The sequence below is a fragment of the Sebastes fasciatus genome, chromosome 16 (assembly GCF_043250625.1).
Source record: "Sebastes fasciatus isolate fSebFas1 chromosome 16, fSebFas1.pri, whole genome shotgun sequence".
Taxonomy (NCBI): Eukaryota; Metazoa; Chordata; class Actinopteri; order Perciformes; family Sebastidae; genus Sebastes; species Sebastes fasciatus.
Window position 1 is genome coordinate 21,657,969 of NC_133810.1, and position 21,071 is coordinate 21,679,039.

The 21,071-nt window shown below is 39.4% G+C and overlaps 1 protein-coding gene across 1 annotated transcript; it reads left to right on the forward strand.

Moving 5' to 3' along the window:
• Positions 1-1,978: 1,978 nt before the first annotated feature.
• pls3 (plastin 3 (T isoform)) lies at positions 1,979-18,413 on the forward strand. Its single transcript, XM_074610038.1, has 16 exons — positions 1,979-2,114; positions 7,794-7,898; positions 8,015-8,166; positions 11,584-11,713; positions 11,940-12,072; positions 12,476-12,557; positions 12,645-12,810; positions 12,915-13,057; positions 14,065-14,160; positions 14,250-14,445; positions 14,822-14,900; positions 15,022-15,139; positions 15,225-15,355; positions 16,603-16,723; positions 17,070-17,194; positions 17,305-18,413. Exons 2-16 carry the CDS (start codon positions 7,838-7,840, stop codon positions 17,435-17,437), a joined length of 1,866 nt encoding a protein of 621 aa, XP_074466139.1. The 5' UTR covers positions 1,979-2,114; positions 7,794-7,837; the 3' UTR covers positions 17,438-18,413.
• The last annotated feature ends 2,658 nt before the right edge of the window (positions 18,414-21,071 follow it).

A 21,071-nucleotide genomic window follows, 5' to 3' on the forward strand; every position in this document is an offset into this window, starting at 1 on the left:
TTGGGTTCTGCCACTTCAACATAAAGGCGCGAAAGGCCCTCTCTTAAGCCAGTGTTTGGTTTGTCCATTCCTGGTTACTGTATAAACATGACGGTGCAACATGGCAGGCTCTGGGGAAGAGGACCCGCTCCCTATGTAGGTACAAATGGCTCATTCTAAGCTAAGAAAACAAGATTCTTAGTTTCAGTAAAAATAATAATGAATATTATATTTCATTTCTGCCAGTAGATCCCTCTAAATCCTACACATTGGTCCTTTAATGGGCTTTTATTTCATGTAATTTTTTTCTCAGATTTCACTGACTTTTCTTATCAAAAACTGCTGCGGTTCCTTTTATTACAATTTGCTTTGTCAAAGCAGCCAGTCTCCCTTTCCCCTTCAACACAGCACAAGCAGAAGCCAACATGCCCTAAATGCCTTCTTGATCTGCTACTGTGTAAATGCCTTTGCATTTTGTTTAATGCAAGAGTGACTTGCATGTATAGCATACGAATAAGAAAAAAAAATATGCCTTAGTTGTTGCTTCCACCCATTGTAGTATCGTCAACACTGTCAACATCCCCACTGCTGTTTTGTGCTTTCTGATCTCCACTTTCTTTCCTGGAACTGTCACTGTAAATCATGCAAGTCATTACCTACTGACCCAGACAGATCTTCATTACAGTTATTATTATTTTTTTAAAGGTTTCTACTATTTTGCTAATGCTTTGACCATGACTTATCAAACGTGTATAACCTCAGGTAAACTCTTTGCATTGCACTATTTCTTCCACTTATTAACAGGCATCTATAACCTCTAATCTCTAACAGCAAACACTGACCCTCTTGTAGGTTACACTGCAAAGACACATCATTGATGGATGTCTGGATATTAATAATTTATTAGCACACTATTCCCCAGCCACTACACTCCTAATTTCAACTGCAAACTGATTTCAGTCTCTTCATATTCTGACTTTGTTGGTTCCAGGGCCAGCCTTTGGACAACATCTTTACTTGTATGTGATGCCATCTAGATTTCTTTAACGTAAGCGTAATCCAGATGACATCAGCTAAAACTGAAGGTATACATTCATGCAATTAATACCCAGAATTATCCTTTAAAGTCAACATAAGTCAACATAACTTGGATGAAACAAGGTCAAAGGATCATTTAATGGAATACATTTTAAAATGAAGGAGCAGACACACTGTGCTGCCCTCATCTACATCTGTTAATCTCTTAAAACAAGGTTTGCTATGAACAAAATGTTCCTAATATTTTCACAGATTCAGATATCTTGCCCTAACTAGTAGACTTTAGAATATGACTCAAGCCTTCCAAAAAGTCCCTACGTGGAGAGTATTGGACTGATGCAGACAATGCATCACAAAAAACAATTTGTACAGTAGTAAGTACCCATTTAACATGTAGTTTTGACACTTATAACAGTTTTGACCCTAGTAACTTTGATTTGAATTGTTTTTATTGATAGATCATGATGATGGACTTTTGTTGTTGTCTCTGTTATTCTGTGTTTTAACTGTCTTCTATCTTTATTGTTTACTGTGCTGTACCAGAAATTGCCCACATTAAAGTTTTCTAAGTCCAAGTCGATTTTTATTTTTATTCTTATTCTATATACTTTAAATTATTTATCGTTTCCTTTTCCCTGTTTATTTGTATATATGTCTGTCCTTGTGTGGCTTCAACATACATCTTATGTTATCTTATACTTCAGTAATAGTTGCATTGAAGGGAGAAAAAACACAATAATGAAAATATACATACATATAAACACACATGATATGTACAATGAAGCACATATTATATATACCATACAATATGTACAAAACCATGAATACTTTGCAATTTTAAAGCGTTTGTTTTTCAATTTTATTTTAACTTTTCAAATTTAGAATGTAAACTGTTATTTTATCCATCTTTATTTATCTTTATATAATATAACTTTAGTTTTTGCCCAGATAATACATAGCCCGTAGACCGGACAGCACCGTCTGGCGGTGACGTCACCGACGGGGCGGGGCCAACATTCCTCCTACTGTGTACTTGTGTCTCTACGTGGAGGAGGCAGGACTGCAGACTGGACGCTGTCTGGAATTTCAGGCGCACCGTGAGTACCAATTTCCTGGCAACTTCTATCTAGACCAACAACTACTTACAGCTAGAGTTTGTCTCAGTTGCGTTTACTAAAATAACCTCCTTGTGTTAACCTTTCTTCTCTGTGATAGCCGTGCTCCTCTGTGTAGAGGAGTAAACAGGAGAGTAAACAGGGATAGTTTCCTGCCCATAAAACTTGCATGTGTGTCGCTAGCCGGCTAGCTTTAGCAACATCTTCACTGTAGCCTATTCATCCTCACGGCGCTGGAGAGCTCCTAGAAATACTGACAGAAAGTAGCCTCTGATTCCTCTAATTTGAGGCCAGATAACTTTTAGTTGAACTCAAAGACATAACTAATGTAACATAAGGTAACTGTAACTAGTAATGTGTTCTGAAAATTATACACAACGTTTATTGTTTTTTTCGAGATTTTGGAAATATCACTCCATATTGGTGAATATGACAAATATCACAGCAAGTAAGACACAAGCAGGTTGGTTTCATTAGTACACCGCCGCCCACCGGAGGAAGGCACATTGTTATAATATTTTATAAATGAGCCATACTTCAACACACTTACTCATACATAGTCTTCTTTACACAAGGTGAAGCCTATTGGAATAGGTCATTTGCAATGCTAGGTGTGTGTAACCTCACTGTTTTTCTGATGACACATCACGTTTAGTCTTATTGACACTTTCTAATGATGCCAGCACAATTCTACAAAATGTTTGACTCTATGTGAACCTACCCCGTCCTCTCTGTGCCACTTTACTGTGAAATAATGTGAGACATTTGTGGATTTTCACTCACTGGACATGAGTATAATTGATCCTCTAAAAGACATGGATCTTATATGGTCTTTATTTAGTTAGAGTGATTAGTGTGAAAGGTTGGTGATGTTTTAACACTGAAATGAGACATCCCAGTCAGAGTTACTCAGTGGTCTATGTAAACTTGTTTACTGCACTGAGTGATTTACCACATTTTTCCTGTAGAGCCATCTGGGGCTGCGGCTCATGTACTGTACATCTGGGATCCCAATTGTGGATCACTGTTGGGACGGCCTTGAACAACAAGACTGTCTGGTGGTATCAGAAAGTCCCACATTTTAACTTGATAAATAACTCTGAACAAGAAGTGTGTTGTGAGTCGTACGGGCACTCATCAGTGGTCCTATTTGCATTGTTCAGTATTTCTTGTTGTCTATCCTCAATCTTGTTTTACTTGTGCCGCGGCATGCTTGGATAGAGATGTCGTAGACTATGCATTTTAACCGTGCCTGTCATTACCCTAATCGGTGTGGTCAGATTGCCCATGAATGTGCATGTGTGGTATGTGTACTATGCTTTACACCAGCTGAAGTAAAATGCGAGTTTCCCTTTATTCATGCTGCAGAGCCACATGATAGCATCTACTGTAGATGTGTTAAATAGACAAACCAGACAGTCAAGAAGGAGGGAGTGTGCTTACATTTTGTTTCCGCCCTTACACACACTCACACCTGTTTGAATGAACAGGTTGCCCCGCTTTCTGCACTGTCAGGACTTTAAACAGGTGCCCTCACTTGATTCAACACAGTGAAAGTGATTCAGTTACTTAGTGGCTTCACTTGTTTTTACTTTTTTGTTGTTTTTTCTTTAGCTTTATAGTTGTGTAACTTTGTTTCATGGGATGTTAGCAGCATCTGTTTTTTTTAAGCTAATTCCAATTAGAAAGCACTCTCCAACATTGCTATATAAACCCTTAAATTTGTTACTTTGTGAATATAAAATGTTTAGTTAGTAAATTTTTTTATCTCAGACTGCATAAAAAGTGATAGATAAATCCTGTTAATAATGGGGCTTTGTGCAAGGATGAATCGTCCAAAAAATCATGATCTTCTTTGATGGAAGTATTGCATAGAGGACATATTTTAGGACTGGACTATGCTTTTTTAATATTCTTCTTCTTCTACAACAAACATATTAATGTAATGAGTCATTATTATCTCCACAGAGATGTATATGTTCTCTGTGAGGGATGTCAGGGGTCAGCTACATAACAACAACCTTTCTCAAGGGCACACGTCATGCTTGCCTGAGGACAGGGTGGTATTTAACAGGGTCTGATTATGCCGTATTTAAAGGATAATGGTTTACAGTGCTTTTGTTGAGTAATGGCAAACCCTAGTAGGTGTGGCTGATTATTACCTGTTGTAGTAACAGCCCAACCCAACTGATTCAGCAGCGCCTCAGTAAACCTGTCTAATGACATTCTTAAGTGATGGTTAGGAGGGATTCCTGTGTTTACACCTCTTTTACCTGCTGCATCCTTACTGCTACATTCTTTCATTTGGGGAAAAGTAGTATAATATAGAGAGCGAGTTGTAAAGATCAGCTGCTCATGGTTCAGGAAACTGTCAAGGGACTATTTCATTTGAATATTTCTGTGATGATTCACCATATACCATAAGCTTTTATGATAAAACCACTAGACCCAGCCCAGGGTGATATATGCTTGCAGCTGCGTGTGATGTCAGAGTTGAGTAAACTCCACATACAGTATTTGTTGTCGTCACCTTCTCCTTACCTGTCAGTATGGCTGTGCTGATCTTATCCACACAGCCTGAATAGGAAATAATGGGCCGGTGTCACAGACTGTTTGGTGTTTATGAGTCAGTTTGACTCACATCTGCGGGCGATTGTGACTGAGGAAAAAATGTCCATGTTCTTGCAGACTGTGTTGGGTGTGTGCATATGAACTTGACCACACTTGGGAAGGGTGCCCAATCTATTTGGGTGCCTCACATTTCCCATGTAGCTGTGTGGATGAAACACTGACAGCAGGGCGGGGTGTGTCGGCGGCTCTACACATTTAACTCTGCCATCTGGGAACAGCCCTCCGCTTTAAAACGACTGTAAGATCCATCAAAGGGGATCGTAAACGGCGTCGATGTGCAGTTTTTTGCTCGACAATTAATGCTGGTGCTTGGAAAGGAATACGTCTGTATGTCTGATATCTGGTTGTTAAACAAGAGCAAGAGAACTGGGAGAGCTTGAATCAATGGGGAAATGTCTTAAAGGGACTGTTCACCTCAAATTAGAAAAAAAAACATTTCTCCTCTTAGCTATAGTGCTATTTATCAATGTAGATTGTTTTGGTATGAGTTGCAGAGTGTAAAAATACATAGACATCTCTATAGATGTCTATGTATTTTTTGATTGAACTGTCCTTTTTAAAGACTATAAAGCAAGTCCAGTTGCTCTTGGTTTGTTACTAATAGATCTATCACGTGACCTGGATGACTGTAAACCTACACAGACGTGTATAGAGGACTTGCATTTGTTGTCCCTATGGAGCTTTTTGGGGGCGTCATTTTGAATCCCTCATAATTTCAGCTCAAAGTGCAAAATCTTGCAATGTGGGCAATCTATTTTCAATATTTCTTGTCTTTGTATTTGTTAGTCAAAAGAATGGCAGCATCATGTGATGCATTAAAACTCCTGCCTTACAGCAAAGCACTGACATTTCAATAATGTGTTTGAACTCTATCAGAAGTATTGATATGCTTTTAGGCCAACATGAGCCACTCCATTTAGGAGCTAGCTGCTGCGTTGAAGAGCGCAGGAATTTTCTCTTCTCTCGAAGCACACACAGTCCAGCTGTCAAAGGCAGCAACTGTCTTTGGAGCCTGACGCTCTGAATTCATTTTGTACTATTACACTGGATTTATTGCCGTGGTTTGTGACAGTGGTTACAAACACTCTATTCTTCTGCACCACCAGCGGTCCATCTCACATTTGTCCGCCGCCATCTGTGCCCTTGCTCCATGTACTTAACCCCTCTTCTGTTTCCACTCTCCCTCTGTCGAGGGTGTGACAAGGGCTGGCAAAGGAGGGGATGTTTGTCGACCCTTATTGTAGCTGGGCTGACTTCAGCAGCCACATTTCACATCCTTTTGGAGAAAAGTTAAATATAGCAACACTGGCATCGTCATTTTCCTAATCGTTTAGTCAGGAGTTTGTGCTTGCCCTGATTTAGTATTGCTTTGTAGAAGAAAAACACCCTGTTCTTGGTGATTCATGGAGCGGCATTTAAAAGTATCTCTTGTTAGTGATGGTCTTTATTTAAAGTGACAAATCTGGGCTTGTTATTGATTTCATCTGAATGACTTTGTTGGGAAACTCATTGTTGATTTTTGTAGGGCAAAGTGTTATTTCATCACTTTGTTTTGTTTGTAAGAATATGGGAACTGAGTCATATCTCGAGACCACATGGCTACTGTTGAATCATCTCTCATGACTGCTATTAATAGTTTCATTCATGAAAGAGGATGCACAGTTGGTTACCGGACCCTTTGTTCATTGTTTGTCTGCTTGAATGTGTGCCTGCGTGTGAGGCTGACTAGATGGGCTGAAACCACTCAAAGAAATTCACCATTTCAGGCTTTTATTATTAGATTACCTTTTAAAAAAACGGGACTATTATAATCCATTTGACTAACAGGACATTCATCTATTCCCTAATATGGTTTTACACATGTAGCACTGTGGAAACCAGAAATGGCCTTGCCCGGGACTTCTGACTAATACGCTGTGAAAACCAACAATCTGTACTTTAAATCAGAAAGTAGAAACTCTTTTCTGTCTGGAAAAAAATCTGTGTTCCTTAGTTCACCGCAGTATATAAACCTCATCTTTGTTTTCTGAACACTTGTGTTCAAGAGGAATGCCATCATACCAGTTTAGCCTCGGATAGCGAGGCAGCACGCCCTGCTCACCTCTCTGTGTAAGTGAAGCTCGGTCTGCCCAGGCCTCATGCATTCCTCCGCCACTACAGAATGGGAAGGAGGCACTCTGAGGAATTCCTTATTTTCAGTGATTTTCAGATGGGCGCTTCGCCTCAGCGGAGTTCGGGAACACTGTGTTTTTAGTGGAGCAAAATAACTGAGATTGACTCTCGCTGGCTATAGTCTTGCTAAGTGACTTGCTGCTGGGTGGGGACACTTTTCTCTGCTAAATTGTAAAAATATAACCCAAACAGCTTTGTGATAAACCAGCATCAAGGTCTTAAAATTTAAGAGCCTTCACAGAAGCCTCACAAATAATCCAGATGTTTTGTTGTCGCATGAAACTCTCCATCGCTTTTCATTACAGCTAGCTCAGTTTGCATGAAAGGTTATTTTAACACTAAAATAACATGATAACAATAATGACGTGCTGTTGCAGTAAACAGCTCTGTCAGAAAGGGTTGTATAAAATCATCAAAAGAGAGCAGTAGTCTCAGCTTCTCTGCCAGTTTTTTGTACAGCATGGGCTCATTGCTATACAATGGAACAGGAAATGACTTTGATTATGGGAGAGAGACATGCTTGGAAAAGGAAAAGAGCTAAAGAGAGGAACTATAGAGAACAGAAGATAGGATCAGGGAGGGTGGGGATCAGTGAGGAGGTGGATGTATGAGGTATGTACTGCTTAAAGATTTTTATTCTGCCTGGAGAGGAAAGGTCACTTCTCTGTTGCCAAGAAGGAGGCAGAAAAGTTGAGACCGATATGTGATCTGAGTAGCAGAACAGTGAGCAGTCTGGACAGGTTTCAGGCCCTGAAAGGAGGTTCATGGGAGGCTGATGAAGCTGGGGTTCCTCTCAAGTTCTCTGTCCTGTCATTTCAAGACCCCGTCGATGACTCTGTGCTCTTTTCCTCTCCGCAGTCCCACCTTTCTCTGAGTGACCACCTCAGGTCAATCACAGAAACATGACTGGAAAGATAACAAAAGAGGAGATGGAGGAGATGAGGGAGATGTTTGGAAAAATAGGTGAGTAAAAGCCAGATTACCATATTATTATATCTATTATTAATATGTTCCAGGTGTTTCAGCCCTAGTTGTACCAAATGTCCTGGTGTCTAATGGTTCCTTTTGTGTGTCTGTAGATCTGAACGGGAATGGATTTATAAGCGATTATGAACTCCATGACCTCCTTAAAGAAGCCGGCCGTCCCCTACCTGGATACAAAGTTCGAGAGATCATCCAGAAACTCGACCGCAACAACGATAATAAGATCAGCTTCGAGGAGTTTCTGTCGGTACGTTAAGAGGAGCACAAGAACAGCTCGCGCTGTCGAGCTTGACCTTCACCTTCTGCTCAGAGCTTTCCTCACTCTGAGTCTTTGTTTTGTGTTCTCCCTAAAAAGCACCTCGCCCTCCTGGGTGGGGCTGCTACGCAAAGCAACTTCTAGCAGCTCCGTGCACGGCGGAGTTGAAAGGCCTCTACAAACCACACACAAGCATACATACTCGGGGAATGTGGAAGTGAGGTCAGCAAAGTGGTGTGAGTTCCAGTATTTAGTTTCAGCAGTGATGAGTGAGCAGTCATTTAGAGAGAGCGGTCATTCACAGAGGCAGCTTCTGGTAGAGGAGGGAAGCATGATTCAAGATCAGATCAGGAGGGTCGAACAAAACCTTCTATAGCTGCGTTTTGTTTTTTCTATCATAGTTTGTGTCCTGTTTCAGGGTATGTGGCTGTTCAGTTGTCCATTAGTAAGGATAACCCTGACCATGATAATAACAGAGTGAAACAAATTGAATTGGATGATCCTAAAACTGTATTGTGACTCCAAAGGTGTAGCCAAAGCTATGTGTGAAATAATAATAATAATAATAATAATAGTACTAATCATAATGAAAATAAATACAATTAAATCAAATTATACAGAACCATTCAAACAAGGTATTTTACATAGGAAATTCAGGATTCAACCATTTCAGAACAATCATTAAATAAAACCAGTCAATTAAAAGTACAAAGACAATTTTGTATAATCTTAAAAAAAGAGTAAATAAACACATACTGTAAGATGTATTAGAACAGCGGAGAAAAGAAATGGTTAAATTTAGCACCAAATCTGTGTAACAAATGGTATCAACTCAAAAATTTCTGCAACAATTTATTAGACATAATAGAGCATTGGGATGACCATCATATACTTCGATCATAATGTTCCAAACCCTTAAACACATTTACAATTCATTTTAAATAATTAATTAATTAATGTTTATTTCTGATTTATGACTAGAAGAACTTGAGACAGTGCTGAGCAGAATCTCAAATTAATCTTCAGGTTCCCAGCTTTCAGATGATGTACACAACTTCTATGTGACATCTACTGTTGACCCCCTGTACCCCCCTAAGAAAGACAAAAACAGGTCTATTGTGTGTCTCAGGGGGTTAAAATCGACTGAGTGATCAGTTGATTTTTGTGGTCATGCAAATCTGTGATTTGGCTGTTGCAATGTGTCGTGCTGTGTTAATGTGCCAGCGGGATGGGAGGACTTCTGGGACTTTCCAGTTAGCTGCCAAACAGCTTTGTGCCATTGTGTTACAAAGGTGTGTGCTCCTCCACTAGGCTCTGCCCAGATTAAATGCAAATTATTGTGATTATCCTCCTTACTGCACATAGATGTGAATGTTAGGCAAAAAAAATAAATATATATATATATATATACTGGAAAAACAAAGTTCGGAAATTTGTGTTTGGTGGATTATTTCTCTGTTGTTACAATGCTAATTGGCATTGTATTTTACATCTTTGGAAAGCCTGTTTATTTACCTTCGCAATGATGTCCAACTTGTAAGGATCATGCATTTGTGGGATGAGCAGCACAGCTGATTATGTGGGTAGCGCCCAAGAAAAATTTGCCAAAATGCTCTGCCAATGGTAAACAGTGTATTCTCCTGTTGGTGTTGACTCTTGTTTTGAGTCAACCAAACACAAGTTTCCGAACTTTATTTTTTCCAGTTTATACACAGGGTGCCAGCTTGCATTTTTAGTCAACTCTAGGAAAAAGAGGTAATTACAACAAGACAATCATGACCTTGCAAAGATGATAAGGATTTCCATTTAATTCTGCAAGTTAGCTAAATAAATATATATATTTATATATATATATTTATTTAGCTAACTTGCAGAATGCAAGCTGGCACCCTGTGACCTCCTGCGTATTTGTGGTGAAGTGTGCTGTGCTCAGCCTCACAGAGTCGGGCTGAATAGCTCATTGTGGTCACGACAACGGCCATGGGGCTGAGGTCACTGATGAAGCAGCGATAACTTCAGGTTCAGGAAGTATCGCTCGTATTACCATAGAATGCGTATTGTCAAAGCAGCTTTGTGAAGAGCTACATACAGTATGAAGTCGCACCACAGAGCTCTAGTTGGCGTTAAGACTGATTTAATGTTTGGAGATAATTATTTGATGTTGGGACAAGCCTGAGGGTGGTGTTAGTGTGGAGGATGATAACAGCTGTAGCCCTGGCGGTTTACGGTTACTGTTGATAATAACATACTGTCTGGCACTCAAACACTCAACACTGTAATACTTAGATTAGATGGGTAGTGAATGCACAGCCTCACTTTAAATCACTAGTGTCCTTAAACACAGTAGCTTTAATTAAACCATCAACTCGACGTCTTCCTGGACATTTCATAGTAAATTAACACTTGTTTTCCAGCCCATTTACATAGTTCAAAAACACAATTACTAGCTTAGAAGTTCACCTATTCTCTTCTCAGCTCTTTAACTGGCAGGTTGGCTTTATTTTTCCATGCCAGCTGGCTGTCATGGAGGCTAACAGGAGCTCTACACGACAACAAGGGATGCAAACAACAGTAAAAGGAGAGACGATGATTGAGGCTTTTGCACACAAGTATGGCTGGAACTAAAGAGTTTTTCCACCATGAGTGATTTGTGGTAGCAAAAATGATCTGTGAAAGACTAATCGATTCATCATGACATACTAACACAACACATGTGATTGATCTGGTTGTCATTTCTCTGCTCTTAGTGGGCACTTTATTAGACACACCTGTTGCCATAAAGTCTACTTTATGATGTCTATAATGTTGTGTTTGTTGTCGACACTGTCATTGAGGTAATATGGCATGTTTTAGCATGAGGTCAAAGTTAATGGTGGTGTTGAACTAGACTGCATTTTATAGAGAGGTGATTCTAACATTCTGATCCCCTCATGTATGTAAATAGTAAACAGTAAAAACACCTCTAAATATAATGTAATCCAATGCAACACTACCTTTTAAACTATGATCTCAGCAATAAACATCAAATTTAATTTACACATTTCCAACATTGTCAACAAAAACTGATCATTATGTGCTTTGCAATGGTAAAATCTATGGCAGAACAGGTTTATTGAATTGCATTAGATTGGACAGGTGTACATAAAAAAAATGGCCACTGAATGTTTAGTGCTTTAAAATATTTGGTGCTAATATCTTTGTTAAAACCAATGTGGTGATGCTGATGCTATAATTGAAATATATGAACAGCAGAATGCAATTCTGGTAATTATTACTGGCCAAACAATGAATTGGTTCATCCTCTACAACACAATCTCATATCCACAAATCAAAATGTACATAAATACGTCTTAAATACTTCATAAATTTCAGCCTAAAACTCTCATGTATTATGTGGTCTCGTTTTAGATCATCCAGGATCTGAAGGGCAGTGAAATAGCAAAAACTTTCCGCAAGGCCATCAACAGAAAAGAAGGTATCCTGGCTATTGGAGGGACATCTGTGCAGTCAAGCGAAGGCACACAACACTCGTTCTCTGGTAGGACACATGACCCATCACCCATCACCCCCTCCCTCTCTCCTGCCGCTGCCGTTTGTCATAAACTGTTGACTTTGTACCCTTCAGCTACAGCTGCTCCATTTACCAATGAAAAAACAGACAACGTGACACACTGAAATGACTCATTACGAGCGATACTGTCACATTATATTTTGCTGTTGTGCTTTTAACTGATGTGTGTGTGTGTGTGTGTTCATCCTCACAGAGGAGGAGCGGTTTGCATTTGTGAACTGGATCAACACCGCTCTGGAAAAAGACCCCGACTGCCAGCATGTCCTGCCCATGGATCCAAACACAGACTCTCTCTTCACGTGTGTCGCAGACGGTATAGTACTCTGGTGAGAGTTCCTCCTGTTTTCACCTCAAGCCAGCAACACGACTCCCCCCCGCCCCTCCTTACCTAGCTAACCCTTCTGAAATAAATGTCAGATACCTGCATCTCACTGCATGCAATGTTGTTATCACATTCAGGCTGAAGAAAAGACAAATATGAGCCTGTATTGGGATATCAAATAACCATAACAATATTCTGCCTCACATTGCAGAAGGAGATATTAATACTAATACAATACTGCTGCATTCATTGGCCACTAGAATTCATTTTTGACACAAAGTTTACTTAATGCCAGAACATTTATCTTTTGGCAATTTGTGTTCGTTATCTCTGCCTTATTTTACAACAATGATACTGCATCAAATGTCTGCTTAAAATTTCATGTTTGGTTTTGTACGTTTGCACAGCAAAATGGTGAACCTGTCAGTGCCAGACACCATCGACGAGAGGACCATAAACAAGAAGAAGCTGACACCGTTTACGATACAGGTCAGTTGAATTTACTGTATGTCAGGGCTGCTATTTTTCTGACTTTTTATTCAAATGTTCCAACATCCAATGCTTTGTACCTCGCAGGAGAATCTGAACCTGGCCCTGAACTCAGCCTCTGCTATCGGCTGCCATGTGGTGAACATCGGTGCTTTAGACCTGAAAGAGGGGAAGCCCCATCTGGTGCTGGGCCTGCTGTGGCAGATCATCAAGATCGGTCTGTTTGCCGACATCGAGCTCAGCAGAAATGAAGGTACAGAGCATAGTTGATGGGTCCGTTACATAACATGTATTTTAGCCCTGTGTCTCCTGGTCTGTTGTCAAGTATCTTACCTGATCATTAACACCCCTCGGCAGCACTGGCAGCATTGCTGAGAGACGGGGAAACCCTGGAGGACCTGATGAAGCTGTCTCCAGAAGAACTGCTGCTGCGCTGGGCAAACTTTCACCTGGAAAATGCTGGCTGGCAGAAGATCAACAACTTCAGCTCTGACATCAAGGTAGGCCTACTCACTATGTTGTATCTAAACACTAGATGCAGGTAGAAAAACCACTTGGAAATTTTAAGAGAATAATAATTACAGGATCAAAAGTTTTGGTTTTAAGGTTCTGTAGTTTTTTTGTTTTTTATTTCCATGCACCTTTCTAGTTACTAGATCCACCAGCACTGGTGTCTATCAACACACCGGGGCAGGCAGTACATGTTTGTGTTTGCACAAACTCACTCGCTTCTCTGCCTCCACTGCTCCAAAAATAGGATTGAATGGGTAGTGTCTCTTTCTGGGGAACATTGGCAAACTGTCAAATGTGTATGTAAGCGTTAACCGCACATTTTGTGTTTTAAAAGGTAAAAAGTGTAATACGAAGGACGTTCAGATAAATAATAGCAATTACTATGTCAAATGTACAGTATTTGTTGGTTGGAAAATCCCACCGTTGGGCATTGCCAGCACATCTATGTTTGCCAGGCCACTTCTTAAATCAACCAGGCAGGTTTACGAGAAGCTACCACACCTGTCTTTTGCACCTGTCCGGTTACCTTTTTCTTTTTTTTTTCTTAACCTTGCTTGACTACTTTGTATGCAGTTTTCTGAGATACCTTGCTTTTGTTCTCTCTGTTCTAACTGGTGTTCAACAAAATTTGTTAACTTTTTGCAGTATAATTCTCTGAAGAGTCATCTTAAAATTCAGTATTTGTTTAATATTTACATAATATATGCCAAATGTAGTGTTTATAAAGGAAAGCTAATGTAGATGCAGAACTACACATTTGGTAGAACCCCAAAATAAATACTTGAAATACTTGATTTAAGGTGGCGATAGACAAAATACAAAACACAGTGTGCACAGTAAAGGTTGCTCACAGGCAGTATAGTATAGTTTATGAATATTTAACTTAGAGTACAGCTATCTTAACGAGACATAAATTACATTTATGGTACACAGCAGACTGTCTTGCTCGTTCATTAATAGAACTCTAATTGTTGTTGTTTGTATTATTTTCCAGGACTCAAGGGCCTATTTCCACCTCCTGAACCAAATCTCTCCAAAAGGCACAGAGGAAGATGAGCCACGCATAGACATCAACATGGCAGGCTTCAGCGTAAGCACTCTGACAGTTGAGTATCTTCGCCACATGGTAACAGCTGTATGGTGTCTCTGATCGGAGCATGTGGTCTGTGTGTTGTTCAGGAGAAAGACGACGTGAAGAGGGCAGAGGCCATGCTGCAGCAGGCCGACAGGCTCGGCTGTCGACAGTTCGTCACCCCGACTGACGTCGTCAGCGGAAACCCCAAACTCAACCTCGCCTTCGTGGCCAATCTGTTCAACAAATATCCAGCGTTGACCAAACCTGAGAATGAGGACATTGACTGGGGACTGTTGGAAGGTGTGTATTGAGAGAGCTGCATGGTTAACTTCTCGTATTAAGAGTGTAGTGTAGTTTTCATTGTCTGCTACCATCGTGGAGGTCCACTGGAGAACTGGCTGGGAACAAATAAGGTCTAAATACACAAATAACAACCAGAGAGATTACCGCTACAGCCTGAGAAGAACCAGCTGTGAACAAACAGCTGCTTTTTGTTAGGTAGGGAACTGGCCTGCAGGCTTACTTTAGCATAGAAACTTTTATTTTTTACAATGTGACAACAAGCCACTCCTAACTTTGGCTCCTATTAGATACATTGGTTAGTGTGAAGAACATATTTACAACAAACTTGTTATCAGGTAGATATTTTGCTTATATAGCTAATTTTTCTGTCCAGGTGAGACCCGAGAAGAGCGGACATTCAGAAACTGGATGAACTCTCTGGGAGTGAACCCGCATGTCAATCATCTGTATGGGTACGTACCACACGCAAGATACTAGCACACAGTTTATCTCACTCCTGTATACGCTGGCATCTGAAGAGGGTTCATAATTTATTAAATGTTAATAATTATAAAACACATTATTGTCTTCTAGAGACGTACAGGATGGCATGGTCATCCTTCAACTCTATGACAAGATTAAAGTGCCTGTTGACTGGGACAACAAAGTCAACAAGCCACCTTACCCCAAACTGGGATCCAGAATGAAAAAGGTAAATCAAGATTCTTTTTGATTGTTCCTACGCAAGAAAAACAAGCATTTTGTCTTTTGCAAACTATTATATTTTGTACCCCTAGTTGGAGAATTGTAACTACGCAGTGGAGCTGGGCAAAACAGCCAGTTTCTCCCTCGTTGGCATCGGCGGGCAGGACCTGAACGATGGCAACCCTACCCTGACTCTGGCACTGGTGTGGCAGCTGATGAGAAGGTGAAACACAACTGCATTCAGGATCACTTCAGAAAAGAACAAAATAGAAATACATCTCTGAAATGTAAAAACCACATCCCATTTTTGGTCTAAAAGCAAAAACATAAAAACAGCCTGGCATGTGTGGTGGATTTTCATACCTACATACTTAAATTAATGAAAAGAAGTAAGACAGAGGTAGTTTTATGCCTCCGCGCCGGCGACAGTCGTGGCCAGAGGCATTATGTTATGCTATCTGTCCATCCGTCAACACCATGCCTGTGAACGTGATAACTTGGGAAGGCCTAGAGGGAATTTCTTCAAATTTGGCACACACATCTACTTGGACTCAAGGATGAACTGATAAGAATCTGGTGGTCCAGGTCACTGGGACCTCACAAAACACCTTTATGGCCATAACTCAAGAATTAATATGCTAATTATAACAATTTCACAGAAATATCTAACAGGATAAAATGATGAAGTGATGGCATTTTGTACAGACATGGTTGTAAACTGCAACTTGACTGGTTGGCGGAGGAATACAACTGCAGGGTGGTAATTCTAGTTATGTATTAATATGTAAAGAACTAAAAATGAAAAATGAAGGCCCTCAAACATTTGTTCTGGGAACAGGAGATGTAAAAGTCTGCATGTCCGTGTGGCATTTTGAAACGCTACAATCACCATCGTCTCCATTGTCATATTCATTCTGTTAACTCCACATATTTACTGTAAACACTTTCTATGGAGTGGGTAGTTGGTGACCTCCACTTCATGCCAGTGGTGCTGTTAATGTGTGTGTTCCTCCAAATATATACCACATTTCCATAACTCAGTTGCCAGGATGAGTGTTGACATATTTAGTAGTTCCACATACTCATATGCTTTGTGTCAAGAGTTGGCAAGGTTTGAGTGACCTAAAAATCACAACAATACAGAGGAATCCCATATTTTCTAAAACAAAACCAGAATTAAAGAGGACCTATCATGCTCATTTTCAGATGCATATATGTATTTTGGGTTTCTACTAGAACATGTTTACATGCTTTAATGTACAAAAAAATGCTTTATATTTCTCATACCAGCTGTGCTGCAGCACCTCTTATCATCCTCTGTCTGAAATGCTTTGTTTGAGCTCCCTGATGTTTTATTTTTTTTAGTCATGTTCTATTGTTCTCAAGTGTTTGGGCACCATTGGAAAAATAATTAAAGTGGAGTCTTCAGTTGATCTGCATAACAAACGTTCTGCTTCTCCACTCTTTCAGATATACGTTGAATGTACTGGAGGGACTGGGTGTCGGCGGAGAGAAAGATTCCATCATCATAAATTGGGTGAACTCAACGTTGGCGGAAGCTGGGAAATCAACCAAGATTTCAGGCTTTAGGGTAAATTAGTTTTTTCCTCTTTTTGATTGCATTTCTGTGAAAATAACTGTGCAGATTACATTAAAACATTTTTATATGGCGCTTTGAAATAAGAGCTGTTACTAAATCATCTACACTCTAAGGTGTTCTTTTATTTTTTTATTTTTAACTTGTTCTGACCTTTCAACCTTATCTCATAATTTAAAAATGAGGGAAAATAAGCAGTTTTTACATATTTGCTTTATATCAAAATGTTGTTATTTATTAACTAAATCTGATCATTTAATATAATATATGTACCGGTAGTGTCATACAAACCAGTCAGTCAGGTGTTAGATTCTTAATCTGTGTGTCGTGTGGTGATCAGGACAAGGCGATCAGCAGCAGTTTGCCGGTAGTGGAACTGATAGACGCCATCCAGCCCGGCAGCATCAACTACGATCTGTTAAAAACCGGCACCCTCTCTGAAGACGACAAGCTGGAGAACGCCAAGTAAGATTTTCTACGACAAAAACAATGAGAAGCAACCTTTTTGCCATTATTTTGGTAACGATGTGTGTACCGTTTTTATATATACAAGTCAACCTCTCTGTCGTCCCTAGATACGCCGTCTCTATGGCGAGGAAGATCGGAGCCCGCGTCTACGCCCTCCCAGAAGACCTTGTGGAAGTCAAGCCCAAAATGGTGATGACAGTCTTTGCCTGCTTGATGGGTCGGGGGATGAAGCAAGCCTAAGAGACTGGCTGGGATCATTGTGACACTTATTCATACCCACAAGCCATTAGTGCTTTGAAGAGCTGCCCCAACTGAAGGAATGAAGATTTATTTTTTTGTTTGAATGAGACATGCTGTCAAAATCCGAAATTCGCATGCGTCCCTGCCGTTTACTGAAGAATAATGTCCTCTTATTTAAAGTGAATCCACAATACTAAAAGTTCCAAAGAGATCTCGTGTTACAAAGGACAACTTGTTACTTTCAATATTCAGAAGTCTAGATTAATGTATGAGAATGCTGTTTTTTAAAGCGAGTATTCATATTTCCAGCTGCAAGGTTGTTTACATATTTTTACTCAGACTGATACGTAAATTATATCCTTGACTAAGCAACATTCCCGAATACCATACTTATGAGTAAATGCTTGACAAGGCAAAAAAAAAAAAAGGCGAAAGAGGCGGGATGTTTAGGTGGAGCACACGTCCAAAAACACCCAAACGTCGCCTCTCGCTTAATGAAGTACAAGCATGTCTTAATAACTGGCACCATAAACGTCTACATATCTGTATACAAAAGCCATACGGTCAAATTATAGTCCTGACCAGCCTGGCGTGCTGTCTGTATCCTTGTACTCGTCATTTGTTTATTTTTTGGGATTATTACTCAAGTTAAATGCTGTTTTTGGGGTGTCTGGTCTGTGTTGTGTTGGATTTGTGCTGTTTTTTTGGTCTGTTACGTTGGATGAGGTGCAGGCGGACTGGACTCTCCTGGCTTCTGCTGTGCCTTCTTCTCGTCTCAGAGACGACTTGTACTCCCGCTTTCAGGTTTTCCCGTTTTTGTTTTTTTCTTTTGTACTCAACATTACCAAATATAAACAGTAACTTCATTCCAGGTAGTTTCATGATATACTACGACAATGGCCGAATTGTATTTGGTCTCATCATGTCTACTCTTTAAGTGCTTAACATGTAACAATAAATATGATTTTGGAAACTGCTCATGTGTTTTATCTTTATAGTTTGTGTAAAAGGCATCTTCCATAGAAATTGACAACTGTTAAACAGCCGCTGTTATCCTGACTAGTGGTGGTTATCAAATATTTTGATCTGGTTTGTTTTTAATCCACAGGGTAGACCTGAGTAATTGGGGGCTTATCATATTTTTTACAGCCCCGAAGTTTTAATGTTTTTATTGTTTTACCAAATTGAATCAAAGTGGATTTATTGTGCCTTTTACCTTTTATTTATACAGGGAAGTTTCACTTAGAGGAAGGCTCTGACCGGTGGTCTCTCTGGTCACAGTGGTACAGTGACCGGAGGAGCACTGAAGGTTGAGTCCCACCTTGCCGAAGCTTCGAATATTCACTGTTGATTACTACTGAAGCTCCTGAGCTCTGCATTTTCACTTTCCCCACCACTGGGTACACCACTTTGACACTGATCAAAAGACCCTTTAATGTCCAAGTAAAAACAGACAAAGTGATCTAAATTAATTACAAATACAAAACTACTTCTTTGCCCATCAGTTGTGTCAATATGTACGCATTGAATTAGTTACAATATTTACAACACAAACTCAAATTCCCTGAAAGAAAGATTATCAGAATATAAGTGATATTAATTTAATGAACATAGTAGGCTAGATCTTACTAATAGTAGTTAACAAGTTAACAATGACATAAGTAACCCATAAGCAAAAAAATAAACTCTAATGTCAAAATCCTCCCTCAGTCTATGAGGCATTTTGAATTACATTTCTGTTACAACTTGAATATCATGAGACTAATAACTTCTGAAATCTAACACACATTTACCACAAACACCGTTTATTCCTAAATGAGAAAGAATATAAAATAATGTGTAGATGTTTTTCTTTTAATAAATGCCCATTTGGAAACAAGTCCTCATACATTTCATGGGGTAAAGTGCTCTTATATTTTCTTCACAACAGAAATAGTTGGATAAAAGTAAATAAGATAAATACTGTGTCATATCCATGTAGTGTCATTAGAGCATCTGCTCAGGCTAGTAAAGTCATGATACTCCCATAAACAACATATTTTGCACTCTTGCTTTTAAAGGTCCCATATCATGCCCATTTTCAGGTTCATACTTGTATTTTGTGTTTCTACTAGAACATGTTTACATGCTGTAATGGTAAAAAAAATTAATATTATTTTCCTCATACGGTCAGCCTGAATATGCCTGTATTCACCCTCTGTCTGAAACGCTCTGTTTTAGTGCATTTCAATGGAATTGCAATGAAATTACGTTGCTAGGCAACAGTTTGGGTCCATGTTTACTTCCTGTCAGCTGATGTTATTCACATACACTGCAACCGGAAATAAACTAGGGCACATTTAGAATGTTTCCGTTTAAAATTGTGAAATGATCTAAATATTGTACATTTGTGACATCACAAAATTACGAAAATCCTGACGGCTTTTTCTCAAACGCACAGTTTCTGAATACAGGCTGTGTGTATTCCTTGTTGAGCATTTCGATACTTTCACAGTATTTATACAGCATTTAAACCTGCTTTTATAATATAAAAGACATGAAAATCTCCCTTTTTACAATATGGGACCCTTAAGTAAAATTGTATTGAATTTGAGATTGAAAAAAACAATCTCACCATGAGGCCCATGTTAGCTGCTCTGGGTCAACTGCTGTTTCTAAGACCAAGTATTCATTTTAATCTCAATTCTTAAACCAACATAGATGAGAAGTCCTTAAAGCGCTCAGAAAATATTATAGACTGCTACAACTCCATCTTCTGCTCTTTTTAATTTATGTCTACATTTAAGACACATGTCGATCTAATAATGGAAGATATCGTCCTACCAACTTCTTTAACATCACCTTTATGATCTGAGCTTTTACCTGATTTTCTTTTTACTGCTGCCCGCTTCTCCTTTCTCTTATCTTATCTCTCGTTACTGCCCTTGCGCTTTTATATTCTTCCCTCTTTTTCATCATAAAACACAGCAGTTGTTTTAAATAGCACCTCATAAAAATATATACATTTACTGTTGTTTGTGTTTCCTCTCCCTGCTGCTTTTAGATGCATGGCTGTTAGGTCCCAAGAGAAAATGCACTATAATGCATTATAATGAGAGATTTCTGTTGACACATTTGATCTGTCTCTTGTCAACGTGCAGGATTTTCTTCACAGTCCATCAACAATCTCGCAGTACAACAGGGGATAGCGGAGGCAGATTGTAGTTTACTGTTCACTGGCCTGAATCTCAGTCCGATGTAAAGTCCTCTGGGCTCGGCTCCCTGATGGGTTTCTCAGTAAGTCTCCCATTTTCTAAGGGTCTGATTAAAGCTGTCAGGCTCTGTCAGAGTGATGAGGAGGCTGTCTCCTGTGGCCTTCATCATCTGGATTTTCAAGCTCCATTTGCATCAAGGAGTGTGTCACAAACACCTGAGACCATTACAACATCAAAAGATTAATTAAAAATCCAAACACTTCCCTGAAATAAGCAATTTTTTTTTCATCAATTATGTGTCATTTATTTAAATTGTATCAACAAGGTTAGAGGAGAGAGGGAAATGCAGATCAGACAACAACCAGTCCAAGTTTCATATCAAACTGGAAATAAAAAATGAAAAAATGAAGACCAGAACAAAAGAATATATTAAGGAAATG